The sequence below is a fragment of the Gymnoscopelus braueri genome (genome assembly GCF_963280865.1).
Source record: "Gymnoscopelus braueri genome assembly, chromosome: 15".
Lineage (NCBI taxonomy): Eukaryota > Metazoa > Chordata > Actinopteri > Myctophiformes > Myctophidae > Gymnoscopelus > Gymnoscopelus braueri.
Window position 1 is genome coordinate 15,568,554 of NC_137620.1, and position 23,059 is coordinate 15,591,612.

The 23,059-nt window shown below is 43.3% G+C and overlaps 1 protein-coding gene across 1 annotated transcript in view; it reads right to left on the reverse strand.

Moving 5' to 3' along the window:
- LOC308101389 (transmembrane protease serine 9-like) overlaps positions 1-22,726 on the reverse strand; it is a gene marked incomplete at both ends in the record, with an annotated part of 29,720 nt that extends 6,994 nt beyond the window's left edge. The window contains 9 exons of the mRNA XM_080450812.1: positions 2,766-3,027; positions 3,252-3,391; positions 3,929-4,209; positions 4,850-5,030; positions 19,810-20,074; positions 20,332-20,489; positions 21,029-21,168; positions 21,618-21,795; positions 22,675-22,726. Of these exons, the coding sequence (XP_080306938.1) occupies positions 2,766-3,027; positions 3,252-3,391; positions 3,929-4,209; positions 4,850-5,030; positions 19,810-20,074; positions 20,332-20,489; positions 21,029-21,168; positions 21,618-21,795; positions 22,675-22,726 (1,657 nt within the window). The remainder of the gene's footprint in view (positions 1-2,765; positions 3,028-3,251; positions 3,392-3,928; positions 4,210-4,849; positions 5,031-19,809; positions 20,075-20,331; positions 20,490-21,028; positions 21,169-21,617; positions 21,796-22,674) is intronic.
- Positions 22,727-23,059: the final 333 nt, after the last annotated feature.

The window sequence follows — 23,059 nt, forward strand, 5'->3', positions numbered from 1 at the left end:
TTTTTAAAATAATGAAAAAAAGCAACTATATACTCATAGACTTCAGCAATCGTTTTAAATAATTTATTAATTTTTATTTTTATGATTGACCCTGACAACGTGTTTAAATTAAAGGGAATATGAATTTGCTGGATAATAGTTACTTTGTCTTTTCAGTTATATACAAATAAATATTTTCCCTTTTTAAGGTGAAATGAAAAAAAAAAAAAAAAAACATACACATACACATATAAACCAATTCAATCAATTGATTTAATTTATTATTGACATAAGACACATTAAGTACAGCAGTACAACAGGCCAAAAGGCCAAAAATAAATGACACAAATAAACAATGTTGCCAAATTAACATAAATGCCTTAAAAATGCACAATGAATTGCATTTTATCAAAAATAATAATCACACACAACTTAAATCCCTTCCTTTTTTCAGTTCAAATAATCCCCACTTCTCTCCCTTTCTCTCCCCCTCTTACTTTACCTTGTAACACTATTTTGTTATAGCAGCAGACTTAAACCATGAACCTGAACTTAGGCCTAGGCTACACACGTATATGGATCTTTTTGTAAACTGATATTTTTAGTCCTCTGTTTTAAAAAGAATCCCTGTCCACATGACAAAGATTTAAAAAAAATCCCTGTCCACATGTGAACGCAGAAACGCATTGATCAGCTGCAAGTTTAAATTTTATATCAGATTTTATATTTACAGTTATTTTATATATGAGGGGCCAAATACATTTTATACATTTTTTATCACATTTTAAGTCCAAATACTTCTACAATAAGACATTGAAGGGTAAATGTAGGTCTGATAAAGATATACCGTGCATGTTCAAATCATATACCTAACAATTATTACATAATTAAAACGCAGAAAGGCATTGACACGGGAGCGCATTTCTGATCAGCAGCAGACTGTCTAGCCCTGAAACATGTCTTACCATGACAGTCATGGCGCTACTTGTTCCTGTTTTTTGAAATTTGTATATTTACAACCAGTACATCTCCATAAACGTTCAAATTTAAAATATAAAGTGCTTACCCCACGGTCATGGATATTAAAAGTTAAAGCGCCTGGGTTTAAGTATCCTTATCTTCCGTATTGTTCAATAAAAAACGTTTTTTATTGAACCGGCCATTTTCTTCAAATTTTCTCATTATGCTTTCAACTACGCGCCCCTATCGGTTGGAAGGTGTATTGCACTTTGATACATTAAGAAAAAAATAAAAATAAAATGTCCGAGATCGGATTAAAATGCTCTTTATTGAACAATACGGACAATACGGGTACTTAGACCAGGGCGCTTTAACTTTCAATATCCGTGGCCGTGGGGTAAGCACTTTATATTTGAAATTTGAACGTTTATGGAGATGTACTGGTTGTAAATGTTAAATGTTAAAAAAACAGGAACAAGCGCCATGACGCTTGTGATAGACGAGCGTCATGTGAACCATGGCTAGATCAAGAACGCTCATCTGTTAAATTCGGCACAAGTCGTCAGAAAACGAATGTAGCCTACAACCAATCTTAAATTTGTATCATGCCATCTTTACTAAAGACACATGTGGAAACGTGTGGTTGGCTTTACCATACAACATTCGGAAACGGGTCAAAAAGACCCCGCAGCAATTCTCTATGAAAATGATGTTCGTCTGATGCGCTTTGGTGATGTGGATCTGACTATGACCAAAAGCAGTGAGGTTTCTGTGACTGCCTGACTTTAATAAGCAACAGTGTACAGTACAGTACAGGCCAGGGTGTGAGGGTGCTTTGAGCTAGTCTGATTATAATATAATCAGACTAGCTCAAACAATATTAGTGTAGCCTATTAGCTACTGTATGTGTACAGTCAGCCTGCACGTGAAATTCAATCATTTATTCTGTGCGTAATTAATACCAAGCGCAAGCGCCAATCGTTCATTGTGCAGCTACATCAAAGGTGCGCGAGTGACATCTCCTCATATGTCTGCAGTGGTGTAAAGTAACTGTACTCAAATACTGTAGGCTACTTAAGTACAATTTTGAGGTATGTCTACTTTACCAGAGTATTTCCAATTTTCAGTACTTTTACTTCTACTCCACTACATCTCAGGCAAATATTGTAGTTTTACTCCACTACAGCTTTAGTTACTAGTTACTTTGTAGATTGTGATTATTAATAAAAAAACATACAATAACCACTTCAACCCTATTTAAACTTTGGCTATTTTAAAATAGCCGATCTACAAGCTCACAACCCCTGTCGATGTGACGCAATGTTGTGAGCTTGTAGATCTGCTATTTTCAAAAGTTTTTTGATACATTTTATCAATATAATACCTTGTGAAACGTGACATTCTGCATGAGTAGCCTATACTTTCTACTTTAAGTATATTTTGATGCCAATACTTTTGTACTTTTACTCAAGTACATTTTGATTACCCGGACTTTTACTTGTAACCGAGTATTTATTTTATTTTACTCAAATAAAACATTTGAGTACTTTTTCCACCACTGTCTTAGTCTCTTATTAATTATAGTTATTTTGCCATGAGCATGCCTTGATTCATAGACTGTAAGTGTTGCTCTCTCTCTTTGCCATTTTTTACCAAAAGAAGCAATGTAAAGAGAGGTTTCCTATGGCCAACGTAAACTTAACATAATGCCTTGAAAAGCCCTTATGCAAAACCAGCCATACTGTAGAGCATCAGTGTAAGAGTTAAGACATACGTGAAGTAAGAGAAATGGATGGTGTTCGGGCCACCACAAAATAGACTCTCACATGGTTTAACGGATGGCGGTGGTCGAGTAGGACACTCAAAATCCTCATCCGTGTCGGGGCCGGGGGAGGTAACCGTGATGAAGCCTGGTGGGTCAGTGGTGATTTGCAAGTTGATCAAGCTATGGAAGCGAGAAACGCGAGTATAGACTCCTGGGAAGTTGGGCTCGCCACAGCCCAAACCGAAGCTCACAATCCCAATCAGGACCCAGCGGGTTGTACCGTCCAATCGGTTCACTGTCACCAATGGCCCACCAGAGTCTCCCTGAGGAAGAGAGATTTATGTATGTGTTTATTTAATTGTGTTTGTGTTTTTTATTTTATGACGTATTGTATAAGTTTAAGAAGCTTTGTCCCTTAATAGTTAAAAAAGTGTGAGAAGAGAGAGAGAGAGAGAGAGAGAGAGAGAGAGAGAGAGAGAGAGAGAGAGAGAGAGAGAGAGAGAGAGAGAGAGAGAGAGACAGAGAGACAGAGAGAAGCATCTGTCACCTGACACGCGTCCTTCCCTCCTCGGTTGAGGCCAGCACAAATCATGTTGTCTGTGATGTCCTTGTAGGAGCAGCCACACTGTTTGTTTCCCACGACCGGCACCTCGACTTCCTGAAGGATCTGGGGAAAGGGCAGGGGAACTAATGGAAAACATAAAAAAGGAGTCGTTATGCATGACTACCCGGGTCTCCCGCAAAGAAAGACCACATCTCTACCGCTAGGCCAAGGAATCATTGCAATGTTGCACTCATGGAGCTTGAGCGGCTTTGTTCTTTTGTTCTCGACATTTTAAATGGCACACCTAGCAATGTCAAACGGAACACTAAAGGACTGTGGCAGGGCGGTTGGGAAGCCTATATAGTATATAATATAATGAAATATTCCCCTAACAATTGACACATAATCAAATGTTTTTGGTCATGATTCATCAGGGATGGCTTGGTTCCAGGCCTAAAATATATACATATTTTAGGAAATCTCTGTGGGAAAATGTAACAGGCTTTCTATCTGTGGAACCACAAAATGGCTGCCACTGCTAGGCTGTATTATTGTTATTAAACAGATTGACTCTACTCTACCCTTTGTGGGAAATCACTTTTTGTGACGTGCCTCACCATAATATGCTGCTTAGTTCTTACTCTGATTCCAAATCGGTCTTACATACTCACCAATGTCACCGTCATCATGTATGTCACCCCAGCCAGTCGCCCAGCTCATAGTTCCACTGTGGAAGGTGCTGTCCGATGCCGCCAGACAGACCGGGCGAATGTAAGCAGTGAAGGTGACAGGGCTGGAGAGCTTCAGTAGAACGATGTCGCTGTCAAAGTCCGCTAGCTGGTCGTAGTCAGGATGGCGGAGGAGACGTGTGACCGTCCTGTTCACCTCATTGGGGTTCACTAATCCCTGGGCGTGGCGACCCAAGAAAATGATCACACTGGGCAGCTGATGGTCTTCTTTTCTGAAAGAGAGTGAGGGGAAATTGATTGATTGATTGATTGATTGATTGATTGATTGAATTCTTTATTAACAGTTTGCAAATAGTAAAGTTGTACGATTATACAATGATGCTAAAAGGATAACACAAAAAGCACTGAGGGCTTGTTTCCATTGTGATAAACAATACATGTTGAGAAACATTCACACAGGAATACACGCACGCACGCACGCACGCACGCACGCACGCACGCACGCACGCACGCACGCACGCACGCACGCACGCACGTTGATTAACCACTCAAGCATTAAGTTCTATTTCGTTGCACAATGATCTACAAGTTCAGCTATTTTCACAATTTTTAAAATAAACTTTTTAACTTTAAGGACATACCCAAAATAGGGATTTGTTATTAATCAATTATTTCATTACATTATCAAAAACATAATGAAAAAAATAATAAATAAGAACATTTTAATACATTTTAATAATATTTTAACATTTTAATAATAATAATCATATATATATATATATATATATATATATATATATATATATATATATATATATATATATATATATATATATATATATATATAATCAATTAAATCGATTCGTTTGATTAACTGTTGCACCACACTACACTAATGCATTATGTTTTCACCTTGGGAAGCAGTGGGCAGCAGACAGCACCCATTCACTGTTGATGAGCGAACCTCCACAGAAATGGCCAAAAACCGAATGGTCTATGCTGGCTTGCCAAGGCCAGCTGCCAGGCATGGCGTTCTCACCTCCAACGATTCTGACATCCTCGATTCTGCTGTTCATAGGAGCCTCGCCACACACTAAACGAAACAACACACTCATCATGTACTGAAGATGATCAAGATTCCTATACATTACTATTATTTATTACTATTATTATTATTATTATTATTATTATTATTATTATTATTATTATTAACAGTAGTAGTAGTAGTAGTAGTAGTAGTAGTAGTAGTAGTAGTAGTAGTCAAAGTATTGCAAGTTAGTTAGTTAGTGTAAGTTTCATGTATGAGTCTAGTGTATTTTACAGTACATTTTTGCATACATAATATAACATTAACACCCCCCAATAATACATTGGATCCATTGGAACACAGGGAATGTAGTGATGGAAAAAGTACTACATTTTTCAAATTAAATACATTAATGTGGCTGCAAGAGATATTTTGGATTGAACCACTTTAACCCTACAGTTACAGTAGCATCTGATTCTGGGAGGAACATTCGCCAAATAAATTGCTGATCTACGAGCTCACAATTCATCGTTACAAAACGTGTCCTAAGCGTGATTGCAATATGGTGTAGAGGATTAAAAAAAGTACAGTGCCTGCCAACTCAGTATAGAGTGTTTAAGTGGATAATGAACTTGAAGACAAACAGTATAGACAGAACTAGATGCTTACCAGACAGTTGTGCGTAAGAGCCTGAAATTCAAAGAAAGAAAGAAGTCATTTTTATTGTTCAGTGCACACCAACGTTTGATATTGAATATTTCCCTGTGCATACAGTATATATGCATGTACGTATGTATATTTGCATTCATGTGTGAATGACTCTGTGGTGCTGAAGGTTCTTACACAGCAGGCATCTATCAACTCTTATTGAGACAAAATGCATTTGAAGAATATTAAGTCCATATGAATTATGAGCCTGGCATGGCCAGACTAATATCACTGGCTAATTTAGTTTTCACACTGGCAGATTTGTCTGGTTTTCCAGGCTAATTAATGATCACTGTGAAATTGCAACAGGAAACAACCAGAAACCAAAACTCCTTCTGCTTTGTTCTTTAATTTGATTCAGCTTGTGCTCAGGTCAACATTTTACTGAACAAATAATGTACCAAAACCATTGTAGGCTAGTAAAAACAACTAGAAAAATGCATATTCTTCTGAAATATCAATGTACATAACAATAACGTGGTGCCATTGATCATTGGCACAATTAATAATTTGGATACATATGATATACATACATACATACATACATACATACATACATACATACATACATACATACATACATACATACATACATACATACATACATACAAATCAAATAAACAAACAGCATAATAAACATTTAATCAAAGTTACTAGTTAAGAACAAAATTGGTTTTAAAAACCAGCTTAGCTTTACCTTTGAACAGCAGGATGACCAACAGGCATAGCCCCTGTAGTGTCCTAGTATGGAGGGCCATGTTTGCTTTGTGTTGGCTGCACTTGGTCATTACCTCTCTCTTTCTGCTTAACTCCGCCCGCACAGTTGGACATAGAATTCTGTGGCCATTCGGTTTGGTCACTTCCTCAGACTGCTAAGTAGAATGCATTCTTCTCCTTGAGCGACTTAAATTTTGCTAAGAATGTGGTCATCATCTGACAAACTGGTTGTACAACTTAATAATCCTACTCCATAAATATTGAAATGACAGTTCTAGAGAGGCCACTATTGGCTTGATTTGACTTATTCGGTCAATTTAAACGACAGCATTTTCTCTCACACACTGGCATTATGTGCTGCTAAATAATGTAACCCATTAAGACCTGGAACGAGTCTGTGTCTCTTTTTGATTTGAGCTGAAAAGCATTATTTTACACTTTGGCTATTCAAAAATAGCAGATATACAAGCTCATAGCACGGTGAGTGCCGCGCTATGAGCTTGTAGACCTGCTATCTTTGAAAAATCGTTAATGTGTGTGCAAATCTTTGAATATATACTGTATTGTTTTAAAGCGAACATTTTTTACTCTAATCTTTGCTTCTGGGGGTCCCTGGAACAATATATTTTGAGATGGGGGTCGGCGGCCAAATACAATTTTGGGGGTCCTTGACATGAAAAATATAAATATATTATGATAGTGCTCATTGCTATAGAGTGTTTGTTCATTAACAGCTGTCTCCATGTCTCTCCAGCATTTTATTAAACAGAAAATGCATTTTCAGATACGGATACCAATTTGATATAATCAGGAGAGAGAACTCACACATGATTAAACAAGTGAAAGTGGAAGTGATGACACAAGGAAATGAGCAGACAAATTTGGAACTGTAACACTATTAACTCTTTGACTGCGGACGACGCGATAACGCGTCAAGTGCTACTTTGTCCAGTTGGCCGTCGACGCGCTCGACGCGCTGGACGCGCGTTCATTGTTTAATCTCTGATTGCGCTATGCTGCTTAATATTCAATGTTATTCTCGAGTTCCACTTACTTCACGGACATCTGCATCCGGTTTCATGACCTGGATTCCGTTTCCGGTTTTTGATTCTTTTCCCCAGTCATTTTCGTCCAAAATAGGTAAATAAACGGTCTTTCACACGGTATGACGGACAAACGGACAGTTTCTCTTCTATAATCTATGGTCTGGGTGACGATCAGTCATCGCCGTCGTATATCACAACGTAATTTTCGCTGATCAAAACAATGGGGGGGACGTCACATCCGTTTTCATGTTTTTCCTTGTCTAATCTATGAAGAAGGGTGAGAGAGACCCAACGACATGATCAAAGCTGTCATGTGCTGCGCTCTAGTGGCGGATTTGTGCTGGCTCTTTACATTATGTGTCCTTAAATTATTTTCATGAGAAAAATTCAAAATATAAAAATAAAAAAACACGAAAATTGCTGGCACTGGGGGAGTACTTTATGAAAATACTCTGGCAGTCAAAGAGTTAAATTGAAGCTGATAAATGGGTGAATTCAGCAAAAGCTAAGGTATGGCAAGGTCATATGACAGCACTAATCAAAGGCCACCAAACACTCACAGGCTAATAGTATGCCAAACAAAGCTACATGTAACATGTCAGTGTGCGCAAATGGCTTGAGACAACATAGGTTAAAATACCAGGAGCTTAAAATGCTATAAGCTGGGAGGGAATATGTGCCATCTCTCTCTCAGTGGACTTCATGTTTGTTTTTGTTTTTTTTCTGTTTTTGTCACATTCCTAAGCCAATAAATTGATGACCAGCGGACTGGCAGGCAGCGGTTCCAGTAGGAGACACAAAGGAGACTCTTTGTGTCTCCTATCGGAACCGCTGCCGGTCATCAAATTATTGGCTTAGGAATGCGACAAAAACACAAAAATATCCATGCATTTAAGTCTCCATGGGGTGACTAATCGATATAAAATAAGTAATTTTGGGGGTGAACTATCCTTTTAATGTGTATTTTCAGACATTTAACCACTTAAACCATCAATACTTATAGTTAACTTGACCATTGGCTCTGTACTTAGTCTGCTCTTTTTTCTCTCTAAACCAAACCTCTCTGCTGAAAATAGCCGATCTACAAGCTCACAACGCATCGCAGCGTGAGGCGTTGTGAGCTTGTAGATCTCCTATTTTTGGCTAAAGTTCTCCTCAGAATAGGGACGCTAGGGTTCAAGTAAATAGCTTGCATTCATACATTGACAATAATCTCAGGTACACATCCTGTCTCAAAAGATGCAGAAAAACGAGTCCACACAGTTTCTTGTCTAATTCTCCGTAACATACTCACTATGGGATATCAGCGCCCCCTGGCGTTGATGCAGAGCTACATACCATAAACTCCCGGGCCATTCATTGGCTGAGAAGGGTATGTCACGTGTCCGGTAGACCGGAAGAGGTATAAAACCTCTTTCGTGACGTGGCTCATCCTCTTTCGCTTCTCTGCATGGCAGATGCAACAGCTCAAGACATACCTTAATAATAACAAACGTAACTTTGATCAGGACAGAAACCAGCTTTAGCCCACTCGGTGGTACTTGTACTAACCAACGGGTTTTCCTCCTATCAAATTTTTTTTTTTATTATTATTTCCGCTCCCGCGGCTATCTTCTGTTTCTTTCTTTTACTGCTAAAGCAAGTTTTCCTCCTTTGAGTTTTCCGCGCTCTTAGCCTTGCGGCTGAAAGCTAACAGGTTAGCTCGAGATGGAGGTTCCACGTCCCTGCGTATTGCTGCTCTGCCGCTTGATGATCGCCGGGGATGACCCTCATGGTTTCTGCATCTCGTGCCTCGGTCTCTACAGGGCCGAGGCATTTCCAAGATGCACCGGGACGCTGCGAGGACTGCGCTCTGTTCTCCACGCTGCACCTCGATAGCCGCTTAGCCAGGGCAGCGCCCTGGCTGCGGGAAGCAGCGACGTCTCGTCCCCGGTCGTCGCGGATCCAGCAACACCCCGCATGGACACCGGCCCAGGGAACGTGGGTGGTGGGGCCCACCACGTGCGCTCACAGTCCACAATGGGCCCTCCGGCAGTCCCGGCTGCGAGCGGCGTTAGCCACCGCTCGCAGCACCTCCAGGCTGCTACACAAGCCGTGCTACGCAGCACTGCAGCAGCCGCTAGCACCGTGTCTGGGGGAACCACCCAGGTGCAACTACCTAGCGGCACTTCCTCCCCCTCTTCCCAGCCGTCTACTCCGCTGCCACAGCAAGCGTACCGGGCCAGCGGTGCGTCGCCAGGAGACAACGAAGGGGCTCCGGCGACGGCAGCATAGGCGAGGGGAGAACGAGGCAGAAGCTCGTGAGTGAGTTAGCCCAGACTAGCTACGTTAGCTGCTTCGCTAGGTTAACGTCGCCTTAGTCAGGCAGTGTTTTTGTTGGTTTAACACCCATGCAACAGGTTATTAACAGCGTTGTCCTAGCCTAGCTTGCCTCGCTAGGATAACACCAGCTTGTTAGCCTTCTCACTCTGTGTATCGAGCAAACCTCGGGGGCTTCTGAAGACCTTGGACAGGCTCATCGGGCGCCATTGGGACACATGTTGTTTTTGTCATAAGAATATGTTAAAACGTTCATGCTGTTTACTGTTTCTGTGCCTGCTCTTGTTTCATACTCATGTTCCAAGTACATAAAGCACGTTAGCACATTAGCAGACTCTCACCGGTGCACAGACCGGTTCAGCCCCCCCCTCCCCCCCGGCCGTGCTGGGGAAGAGGACCGTGGCTTTACAGGCCTCGATGGACAAGATGGACGCTCCTCGACTGCCAAAAGGCCATGTTTAATGAAAACGAATGTGTGTTTAAAAGTAAAAAAAAAATTCTGCCAAAGAAATAAATGTGTTACATGTTACAAACGATCTCGTTCTTTCACGTGGCTTGAGAGCAGCGGAGCAGTGGAGTCCCCTACCGCGGGCTTCTCTGCTCCAATGCTCTCTGTATATAAGCCCATAATGTCTGTGATGCCCGAACTCCGGTATCCCAGGCATTGATGGGATAATATCTGTGCATGTAATGTAAATGTATCAACGTTCTCAATTACATAAGCCCACACTGTCTAGAACACCCGAGTCCCGATGTTCTAGACATTGTTGGATAACATCTGTGCATGTTTTTGGATCATATGAAGGTAATATAAAAACCCACATCACCCCTGTCCGCCAGAGGGCGCAAATGCGCCAGTGGAATGGGGTCACGCCGGTTTTTGCCTTCCGTCCCACAGGAAGTGCCCACGCACCACTGTGAACCGGAAGTACTTCGGTCAGACATGACCCCTTGGCCGTACCGCCTCACGTTCGCCGCTGGAGGGCGACAAAGCACCTCCTAGAGGAGGACGACTTTGTGATGGCGGCGGCCAGAGTAGGTTAGGAAGAGAGTAATGACAGTAGCGTCGATCCCATTGTGAGAATGGAAGGCGGAAGTGCTCTGTCTACGTCAATGAGATAGTTCCAATGTTGGAACTATAGCCCATAGAGGCTCGCTTTGCGGCGAGATCAAAGCGTGACGTTACTCTCTTTTCTACACTCTGGCGCCGGCCAAGGTAGGATTACTCATAGATATATATATCCAGTGGTGTGATCTAGTTTTCACTGTATATATTTATGGGCTTAATTCTGACGCCGGGGTTTTTTCCCGTGGCCAATCACGTGACTCCTCCGAGTCCTCCGTTGGCCAGGGCTTACCAGCGCTACTAAACGAGGGCCACACACACGGCCCCGTCTGTCCAGCGTCGCGTCTGTCCAAGTAGCAGTGCTGTTGGTTCCCATGGGAACGAACAAGCTGCGGTGACGGACAAACCGGATGCTGACGTCAGGCAAGGTCCCCGTGACTAGTCACGTAGACCCCGCGGGGTCCTTGGGACAGACCGTTAGTACCTCTACTGCCTCGAGCGGTCACCTCAGGGTTAGCACCGCCGGCGGCAGTGGCAGCGTCACTGGTCCCCATGGCAACGGTCCCCATGGCAACGCTCCCACTCTCCGAGCGGCCGTTGACGTCATCGTCCAATCCACTCGCTCGGTGTGTGAAGCAATGGCAGGTTTGCAAGCCGAATGCTTAGGTATTGCTCACAATACTAAAGGGTTTCAGGCTGCATTTCTCCACAAAACCCCCCGTGACAGAAAAAGTATTGTTTTCCCGTGCAAGGGGTCCAGCAGCCAATACTCTGAGGGAGGAAGTCTCCTTCCTCTTGAGCATGGGCGCTATTAAAGAATTACTTCCGATACTTCTGTTTACTATCCCAGTACATCAGCGTTACACTGTGTGTGTACGGGGTTTTTCAGTACAGCAGTGACACACTGTGATTGTACTGGTCAACTCCCCTGATCCGCAACAACACATTGTGGTTGTACTTGTGTGTTTTCCACGTGCTCTTATGCATATAGTCTCCTATGTCGGACACGGTGTTGTTCCTCTCATGCGGAGGATAAGGCAACCATGTCTCTGAGAGAGGGGGTTCTCTCTCTCTCCATAGTGAGAATGTTACGAAGAATTTGTCAGGAAACTCGAGGTTACGTTGTAACCCCGGTTTCCTTAGAATTCAGAGTAACATATAGTCAGAGAACTATCTATGAATCGGAACCAACTGGTTTTCTATTCGTAGTATTTTCTGGTGGAAAAGAAGGGGGGGGGGGGTATGACCCATTCTGAATCTGAAGGGTCTCATTGAATACCCCTTTGCCGTACCGCCTCACGGACTACAGGCCTCGTTCGCCACTAACGAGCGACAAAGCACTCCCTACGGGGAGGACGACTTTGTCGACGCTCCGTCCGGAGCCTTTGGGCTCAGACGAGAGGGCGACGGCCAAGGTAGGCTTATTTCGGACGGCCCCGTTTGTCAGAGTGACAGCGCCGTTGGTTTCCATGGAAACAGACAGGCTGCGCTGGCGGACAAACCGGATGCTGACGTCAGGCGAGGTCCCCGTGACCGGTCACGTGACCCCGCCGGGTCCTAACGGACCGGTAGTACCTCTACTGCCTCGAGCGGTCACCTCAGGGTTAGCACCGCTGGCGGCAGTGGCAGCGTCACTGGTCCCCATGGCAATGCACACAGGGTTAGCGCTGCTAGCACCGGTAGTAGCGTCTTTGGTCCCCATGGCAACGCACACACAAAAAAAAAAAAAAAAAAACGGTTCCCTTGGAAACGGATCTCAACGTTTCTTGGCTCATGGTGATTTAGCCTTGACTAGCTTGTTAGCTGCTAGGTTTGCATAACCTCCAGTCAGGCTACTGTTGCTTCGATTGCCGGCTAACTGGCCTCACTAACAACAACACATTGCAGTGTTGTTTTTTGGTGCAGCGCATAGCCAGCCCCGCTAAAGCAACACCACGGTGGCCACCTACCACCGCTACCCTTCCACGGTCTCTAACGGCCCCGCATGTGCGGGTCCGCTGGATCACGTGGCGACATCACCAGTCCAGTTGGAAACGTGTGCGTTGTCCGCACTGGGTGACATCAGAGCCCCTACTAACTCGCTTGCTGAGGCAGCTTGTTGGAGAGTTTGCAGTCCGGAACTGTTTACTATCCCGGTACTTCAGTGGTACACTGTGTGTGTAGGGGTTTTTCAGTACATCAGTGACACACTGTGGTTGTACTGGTCAGCTCCCCTGATCAACAACAACACACTGTGGTTGTACTGGTGTGTGACCCTCTTTGTGGACGGTGCGTTAAGGAGATGGGTGGACCAGCATTGTTTTCAATGCTTGTTTCCACGTTCCTTTCTATCCACCACGGTCAGGAGGTGGCGCGGCACACCAACGTGACCGTTTCCCCACTTGACGTCGCAGGGTTTTTCACCGTCACCGTCCGTCGAGCGTCTTGGTCCCGTCTCAGCGGACCACCTTCATAGGGGATCTCGCTGGGCTAGACCAGGCTCACGGCGCGTCTGTCCTGGGCGGGATAGACAGCTTTTCGGCCTATGGTCTTCTCGCGTGAGGCGACAAGTCACATACAGGCTATGCGTGCAGGCGACGGGTCTCATGACTTCGGCCTTACACCTGTTTCGTTTGGACAAGCCCCACATGTGACCTCTATTCCCCGGAGGTGGATGTGGGCTCTTGGAGCCCCGTCCACCTGAGGTTATCGGAAGGTCCGGGTATCCCCACGGTGCGTGGACACGCTTAGATCGTGGTCAGATGCAGCCCTTCTGTCCAAGGGGTCAGAATGGGGGCTGTGGTCTCGCGGAAGGTCATTACCACGGACGCCAGCCTCACAGGAGGGGTGCCGTCCACGAGAGCCGCTCGGCCAGGGGGGTGTGGGGTCCCAGTCTACAGACGGCCCACATCAACTACCTGGAGCTGATGACGGTCTTCTTCTGACGGTCAGACTTTGCAAGGCTCGGGTTTCGAGATTGTCATGTCCTGGTCAGAACCGACAACACCACGACCGTGTGCTATGCCAAAAAGCAGGGAGGCCTGGCCTCTCCAGTGTTGGACAGGCTAGCTGGCGATCTGACGCTGTGGTGCGACGCGCGCCTTACGTCAACCAGAGCCTCACAGGTACCGGGCCTCCTGGCCAGCGGAGCGACTCTGTTGTCCAGGGGCATTTTTTGGTACGCAGATTGGCCTCTCCTCCGGAGATAACAAGCCAGATCTGGGCCAGGTTGGCCGACTGAACTGCTTTAGGCATTCCCGTCACTGGAGTTGGTCCTCTCAACTTGGAGAGGGTCAGACTCCACGGACTGTCAGTGCCACTGGTGGCACTGGCGTGGGGCGCGTGGAGGTTAGGAATAATCCTCTCCTCTACAACGAGCCCTGGGCCCTCCCCCCGATCAGAGATCTGCTACGGCAGGCAGGGGTCGGGATTTTCCACAAGCAACCTCAGGACCTAGACCGGTGGGCTTGGCCCGTGAGGGGGAGACCTTGACTTCTTATGGCCTGCCCCCTGAGGTGGTAGCTACCATCCAGGGGGCGAGGGCCCTTTCCACGAGGTCTGCGTACGACGACAGGTGGAACCTGTTCGTGTCATGGTGTCTGAGTCAGTCACCGCTGGTTCAGGCCTTCCGGGCCTCGGTACGCAGCATCCTCATGTTCTTGCAGGACAAATTGAACCAAGGTCTGGTTTTCTCGACGGTTAAGGTGTACCAGGCGGCCATTTCCGCTTGTCACGTGGGTTTCGATGACATGACGGTTGGCCGACATCCGCTGGTGCGTAGTTTTATGAACGGTGCCAGGCGGGCCAGGCCGGTCTCTAGGCCTCTGTTCCCGGCCTGGGACCTGGCGGTGGTGCTGGGGGCGCTTTGCCTCCCACCGTTCGAGCCTTTTTACTCTATGGATCTGGAGATCATTAGTCTCGAAACGGTTCTTGTGGTTGTTTTCACTACAGCTACACGGGTCAGCGACATACATGCGCTCTCAGTAAGTTCGGAGTGCATGAGGTTCTTGGGAGACGACAGCAGGGTTTGGTTAAGCCCAACATGGCGTTTGTTCCCAAGAACGGAATGGTGACCCAGACACCGGTTGAGCTGATAGTTTTTCATCCGCCTCCTTTCGCTTCTGCAGAGGATAGGCGGCTGCACTGTCTCTGCCCAGTGAGGGCGTTGAAGCTCTACTGCCAGAGGACGGCGGTCGGCCGGTCGTCGTCGCAACTTTTTGTCTCCTTCGGCCCAGATGGTCGGAGGAAGGCAGTGACTAAGGCGACGCTTTCTAGATGGAGTTTGGATGCCATTAGGCTGGCCTACGTCAGTAGTGGCGCTCCAGTTCCAGAAGGACTGAAGGCTCACTCTACTAGAGGCGTGGCTACTTCCTGGGCCCTCTCCAGGGAAATGTCGGTCCAGGAGGTGTGCGCGGCCGCAAACTGGTCGTCTCCATCGACTTTTGCGGCCTTCTACAGCCTGGATGTGGCAGCGGCGTCAGTGGCGCACGCTGTACTGGACATAGCGGCTGTCTCTAGTTAGGGTAGGGGAGGTTAGGCAGGTCTTTTGTGTAACCCGCCTTTTTTCCCTTCTCTACCTTCCTTCTCTTGAGTCCCCTCGGAACCACCGTTGGTAGGTTTCCAGGGGAGGAGGCCCTGTTTCCTTGTTTTCACTTATGGGTCAGACTTGTGTCTGTTCATTAGATGAATAGGCAGACTTGGTCTGTCAGGGTCCTTTTCTTTCAATTATATACCGCACCCTGGCCCGGAGGGCTGGGGCGCCCGTGAGGCCGAAGGTCACGTCCATGGGGACGGGGCCTTATGGCTAGGGGGCGTGCGGACCTGAGATTCGGTATGGCTATAAGCCCCAGGGGGTTTATGTATCCCATAGTGAGTATGTTACGGAGAATTAGACAAGAAACTCAGGGTTACGGATGTAACCCCGGTTTCTTTAGAATTCGGAGTAACATACTCACCTAACACCCCTGTTTGTGTGCATCTGCATGCAGAGAGCGTGTTAAAGAGGATGAGCCACGTCACGAAAGAGGTTTTATACCTCTTCCGGTCTACCGGACACGTGACATACCCTTCTCAGCCAATGAATGGCCCGGGAGTTTATGGTATGTAGCTCTGCATCAACGCCAGGGGGCGCTGATATCCCATAGTGAGTATGTTACTCCGAATTCTAAAGAAACCGGGGTTACATCCGTAACCCTGAGTTTTCTTACCTCCAGGGTGGATTATTGCAATTCCTTATTATCAGAGAGGTAAGTCTCCAAAGACTCTCCAGCTGGCCCAGAATGCTGCCGCATGCGCATCGCTGACAATAACTAGGAAAACAGACCATATTTATCCCATAACCTACAGTGGTGGAAAGTAACTAAGTACATTTACTTAAGTAATGTATTGTAATTTGTACTTTACTTGAATATTTCCAATACTTTTACTTCTACTCCACTACATTTTGGAGACAAATATTGCCCACTATTATTAACCACTTTAGCCATGTTATACATACTGTAGGCTATTTGAAAATAGCCGATCTACAAACTCACAACGCGTCGCATGTCGATGCGTTGTGAGCTTATGAAGATCTGTTATTTTCAAATATTTTAGTACTTTTACTTTTGGTACTTTAAGTATATTTTGATGCCAATACTTTTGTACTTTTACTCAAGTAAATTTTTAATTCTGGACTTTCACTTGTAACAGAGTATTTCTATATTGCAGTATTGGTACTCTTACTTAAGTAAAACATTTGAGTACTTATGATCCCATATTAGCTTCTCTGTATTGGCTCCCTGTAAGATCCTGAATATTATTTGAAATCTTTCTCTTCACCTACAAAGCCCTTAACGGTCAGGCACCATCATATATCTAATAAGGCACTCATTACACCTTATTACTGCATTAGAACCATAGACTGTAAAGTATATGAACAAAGCGAGTCTTTGAACTTCAGGTCCCTAAATGAAAACGGAAACGACTGCTATTGGCTGCAACTAGGGTTGTCCGATATTGGCTTTTTTACCGATAACCGATATACCGATATTGTCCAACTCTTAATTACCGATCCCGATATCAACCGATACCAACATATGCGGGGATTACTGTGATTATGGTAAGCTAAAATTTCATATCACACACACCATACAGTAAGAACTCCTGTAACTTATTTAAAAATAAATTTAAAAAATAAAATAATAATAATATATATATAATTTTTTTTCAAAAAACAATACCGATATTTTCCGATATCGATTTTTATGCTAATATCGTCCGATAATATCGGGAGGCCGATAATATCGAACATCCCTTGCTGCAACCGCAGTGAGGGCGGGTCTTTACTCTGTAGAAACAGTAGAAGGCCTAGAAACATACCCTATTTTATCATTAATTAAAAAATGAATGGGACCATAATTGACAAAACGCTTGTCATGATGTTTAAAAAAAATACTTTAAACTAGCGATTGAAACATGAAGTGTTTATGAAAATGTTAACTAAAGTAATAAAACCAAGTGTAAAGTCTGGACAAAACCTTGTTCTCTTGTATTGAGAGTCATTTGTTCTGCAGCCTGCACTGGCCTGCAGGTGGTCAAATAGTGACACCTGCTGGGCCACTAATAGGAACTGCATGCTTTAAGAGAACCAGGAAATGGGCCACAGAAAACCACAGCATGTCTCTCCAGGCCACTGTTGCATTTTCGTACAGAATGAAGCACACGTAGACAAAGCAGCTGCTTCATGCCACGTGTTCACAACTTACCACAGAGAAGATCGTGTGCACATCTTATGCCTGGATTTAGGCCAGGTGATGGACATCAAGCTGGCATCAAGCCAAGGCGAGAATCAAGGAGAGGATCAAAACATCCGCACACTGTTTCTAAGCTCCAAAAACGTACTTTTATTATTGCCGCAACGTTTCGACCCATTTAGGTCTTCATCAGGCAAACATTAGCATCTGTTTTAACTTCTGCAATTTAGACGAACAATCTGTTATTAAGCATTTATTAACAATTAATAAGGCATAGCGTTCATTATTTTGTTAATAAGGCTATATAAGTGATGATAATAGCAAGTACTCCAGTACTTTAATTCAAGTACAAATTTGCCTGGCCAACTTTCACTTTGTTGAGTAATATTTGACTAGGAGTATCTATACTTTGACTCAAGTACTAGGAGTTGAGTATTTTGTCTACCACTGGCTGTGATTGCCCCCGACCAATCAAATCACATAGGGCTGATTGTTCACTCCCTTTTTTTAAAAGCTGAAATTGAATTACAGACATCTGGGCTTCCTTTCTGTGCACAGAATATAAGACCTACATAAAGTTTGCAAATGTACCTTGGAATAATTCAATGCTAAACTGTAATAGTTTCATTGAAAATGTCTTCATATATTTTAATAATGTTGCTTAGGTGCAACTGGAATATAAGCAACCCCCAGGACTAGAGTGAATATAATTCCCTTTCATGTTAAAGCCACATTGTGCGATATTTGATAGTCACAACAAGTAGGATAGTCAAGGCAATTGGTTTTGGGTGTTTTCACATCTGAGAATCCCATGTCAGTTACTAAAATAAATGTTAAATGGTGCTTTTATTTAGCGCCTTTATCCAAAGCACCTTACAATGTGCATTACATTCACCCATTCATTCACACACATACACATTCACACACCGATGGCGGAGGAGAACATGCAAGGCACCAACCTGTTCATCGGGAGCAGTTAAGGGGTTCAGTGTCTTGCTCGAGGACACTTTGACAGTAACACAGGGATGTCACAAGGCGTCGCAATGCGTCACGTTGTGAGCTTGTAGATCTGCTATTTTCAAAAGATTTTTCATACATTAATTTTGAAGACTTGTGAAATGGGACATTATGCATAATGAGTACTTTTGGCAGTTAAGAATAATTTGATGCCAATATACTCTTGTACTTGTACTCTTGTACATTTTGAATACCGGACTTTTACTTTCAACAGAATATTTCTACATGGTGGTATTGATTAAAAAAAAAAGTGGACTTCTACCACCACTGATTGTTTTTAAAGCAATGGTGCAAAATGCAACAATGTAAGCCTATCCTGATAGGAGGCTTTTTCCTGTATAAGATGTGTTTAAGCCTGTTAAGATAACGACTAGATCGACTATTTTCACAATTGTTTAATGTTTTTAAATTAATTTAAAAAAAGCAACTATATACTCACAATGACTTCAGCAATTGTTTTAAATAATGTATTTATTTGTATTTGTATGATTGACCCTGACAGCATGTTTAAATTAAAGGGAATATGAATGTATTGGATAATAGTTACTTTTGTCTTTTCAGTTATATACAAATAAATGTTTTCCCTTTTTAAGGTGAAATGAAAAAAACAAACAAAAAAAAACACATAAACAAAAACCAATTCAATCGATTGATTTAATATATTATTGACATTTCTATAAGTACAGCAGTACAACGGGCGAAAATAATAATCACACACAACTTAAATCCCTTCCTTTTTCAGTTCAAATAATCCCCACTTCTCTCCCTTTCTCTCTCCCTCTTACTTTACCTTGTAACACTATTTTGTTATAGCAGCAGACTTAAACCATGAACCTGAACTTAACCCAACAATGGCGTTCCGCTCATTAACACTGATACTGTACACTCGTACACAACGTTCACACACTTCACGTTAATATTCAGTTTACAATAAAAATGTGCATTACTGTCTAACACTGCACTTTACTTATGTTAACTTAAAACATTAGCAACAATGTACCAAGTTGTTTTCTGACTTTCAGTTTCTGGGCCCTATTTTCGCCAGCGCCTTACCCATTATCCCTAAACTTCTTTGCCATTTTTTACCAAAAGAAGCAATGTAAAGAGAGGTTTCCTATGGCCAACGTAAACTTAACATAATGCCTTGAAAAGCCCTTATGCAAAACCAGCCATACCGTAGAGCATCAGTGTAAGAGTTAAGACATACGTGAAGTAAGAGAAATGGATGGTGTTCGGGCCACCACAAAATAGACTCTCACATGGTTTAACGGATGGCGGTGGTCGAGTAGGACACTCAAAATCCTCATCCGTGTCGGGGCCGGGGGAGGTAACCGTGATGAAGCCTGGTGGGTCAGTGGTGATTTGCAAGTTGATCAAGCTATGGAAGCGAGAAACGCGAGTATAGACTCCTGGGAAGTTGGGCTCGCCACAGCCCAAACCGAAGCTCACAATCCCAATCAGGACCCAGCGGGTTGTACCGTTCGCCAATCGGTTCACTGTCACCAATGGCCCACCAGAGTCTCCCTGAGGAAGAGAGATTTATTTAGTTGTGTTTGTGTTTTTAATTTTTATGACATATTTTGTAAGTTTAAGAAGCTTTGTCCCTTAATAGTTAAAAAAGTGTGGAATTAAAATCCACTGTATTAAAGTTACATTGAGACATAACTCTGCTCTAATATGAATTATGAGTTATGAATAATCAATATGATTGCTGGGGAAAAAAGGCACTGTGAGGCCAAGAGAGAGAGAGAGAGAGAGAGAGAAAGAGAAGCATCTGTCACCCGACACGCATCCTTCCCTCCTCGGTTGAGGCCAGCACAAATCATGTTGTCTGTGATGTGCATGTTGTCTGTGATGTCCTTGTAGGAGCAGCCACACTGTTTGTTTCCCACGACCGGCACCTCGACTTCCTGAAGGATCTGGGGAAAGGGCAGGGGAACTAATGGAAAACATAAAAAAGGAGTCGTTATGCATGACTACCCGGGTCTCCCGCAAAGAAAGACCACATCTCTACCGCTAGGCCAAGGAATCATTGCAATGTTGCACTCATGGAGCTTGAGTGGCTTTGTTCTTTTGTTCTCGACATTTTAAACGGCACACCTAGCAATGTCAAACGGAACACTAAAGGTCTGTGGCAGGGCGGTTGGGAAACGCTGATATAGTATATAATATAATGAAATATTCCCCTAACAATTGACACAGAATCAAATGTTTTTGGTCATGATTCATCAGGGATGGCTTGGTTCCAGGCTTAAAATATATACATATTTTCAGAAATCTCTGTGGGAAAATGTAACAGGCTTTCTATCTGTGGAACCACAAAATGGCTGCCACTGCTACGCTGTATTATTGTTATTAAACAGATTGACTCTACTCTACCCTTTGTGGGAAATCACTTTTTGTGACGTGCCTCACCATAATATGCTGCTTAGTTCTTACTCTGATTCCAAATCGGTCTTACATACTCACCAATGTCACCGTCATCATGTATGTCACCCCAGCCTGTCGCCCAGCTCATAGTTCCACTGTGGAAGGTGCTGTCCGATGCCGCCAGACAGACCGGGCGAATGTAAGCAGTGAAGGTGACAGGGCTGGAGAGCTTCAGTAGAACGATGTCGCTGTCAAAGTCCACACGCACGCACGCACGCACGCACGCACGCACAAAGTTGATTAACCACTTAAGCATTAAGTTCTATTTTGTTGCACAATGATCTACAAGTTCACAATGATGCAATGCGTTCTGAGCTTATAGATCAGCTATTTTCACCATTTTTTAAATTTACTTTTGAACTTTAAGGACATACCCAAAATAGGGATTTGTTATTAATCAATTATTTCATTACATTATCAAAAACATAATGAAAAGAATAATAAATAAGTTATATATATATATATATATATATATATATATATATATATATATATATATATATATATATATATATATATATATATTTTTTTTTTTTTTTTTTTTTTTAATATTTATATATAGATACAATCAAATAAATCGATTAGTTTGATTAACTGTTGCACCACTAATATTGACACTAATACATTATTTTTTCACCTTGGGAAGCAGTGGGCAGCAGACAGCACCCATTCACTGTTGATGAGCGAACCTCCACAGAAATGGCCAAAAACCGAATGGTGTATGCTGGCCTGCCAAGGCCAGCTGCCAGGCATGGCGTTCTCACCTCCAACGATTCTGCCATCCATCATTATGCTGTCCATAGTCTGGCCGCAGTCTAACGAAACAACACACTCATCATATGTGTACTGAAGATTATCAAGATTCCTATACAGTAGTAGTAGTAGTAGTAGTAGTAGTAGTAGTAGTAGTAGTAGTAGTGGTAGTAGTAGTAGTAGTAGTAGTAGTAGTAGTAGTATTTATAAGTTAGTTAGTACAAGTTTGTTTTATGAGTCTAACATGCAAACAAAAACAGCAGATCTACAAGCTCACAACACATTGCGGTGTGACATGTTGTGAGCTTGTAAATCATTTATTTCAGAAAAAACTGAGGGAATGTTCTCACCGAAAAAAATTACATTCCCAAAATAGGAACAGCAGGTTTAAAATGGTGAAGTCTGTCAGTGGGTTTTTAATACATATTTAACCAATATAAAGTATTAACAAGAGCTTATGTTTAAACATGAACTAGATTGGATCCATTGGAGAACAGGTTCTTTCATTTCCATTTCCTGAAAAGTAACGGTTTTGGACATACGTTTCCAGTCGACAGTGACTTGGTTGCATGCTGAAAATAGCCGATTTACAAGCTCGCAACGCGTAGATCTGCTATTTTCAGAGGGCAACACCCGAGCACAATCAAACATAAAATGACTTGTCTTTTAGTTCTATCTCCATTTTAGTTGTCCCTCCCTAACATTTTAGCCTAGTTTTTATATTTGTTGACGAATTTGTCAATATATTTAGTCTTAGTTTTAGTCATCATGGCTTAGTTTTTATTTAGTTTTGGTCAGTGAAAAAAGGTAGTCGACGAACATTTTTCGTCGTAGTTTTAGTTGACAAAATTAACACTGCCCCTGACCCTACTGTCACGTTCTCCCCACTGAACGACATAACTTCGCTGCCGGGCAGAAACCTTGCATGTCCAAAGCTTTACCTTCGAACAGCAGGACGAACAACAGGCATAGCAGTGGTCTAAGGAAGGCCATGATTGTTTTTTGTTGGCTGGCAGGTGGTCATCACCATTAAATACATCTCTCTGTATGCTTAACTCCGCCCACACAGTTGCACCTTGCAAAGCTTGCATCCCTTTGCCTCTATTTGGTCATTCTATTTGGTCACTCCCTCGGACTGTTGAGTGGTTCTAGGGTCAGCTTTAAACTTTAATGGGACATTTTAAAATGCCAGGCCTGATGGTAGTGTATTACACTGTGTTGTGGCTGCATTCTTACCCTTGAGCAAGCTGAATTTGGCTAAGAATGTGGTCATCTCCATGGCTGACAAACTGGTTGTTTACGAGCACCATGAGGCATCACTCATCA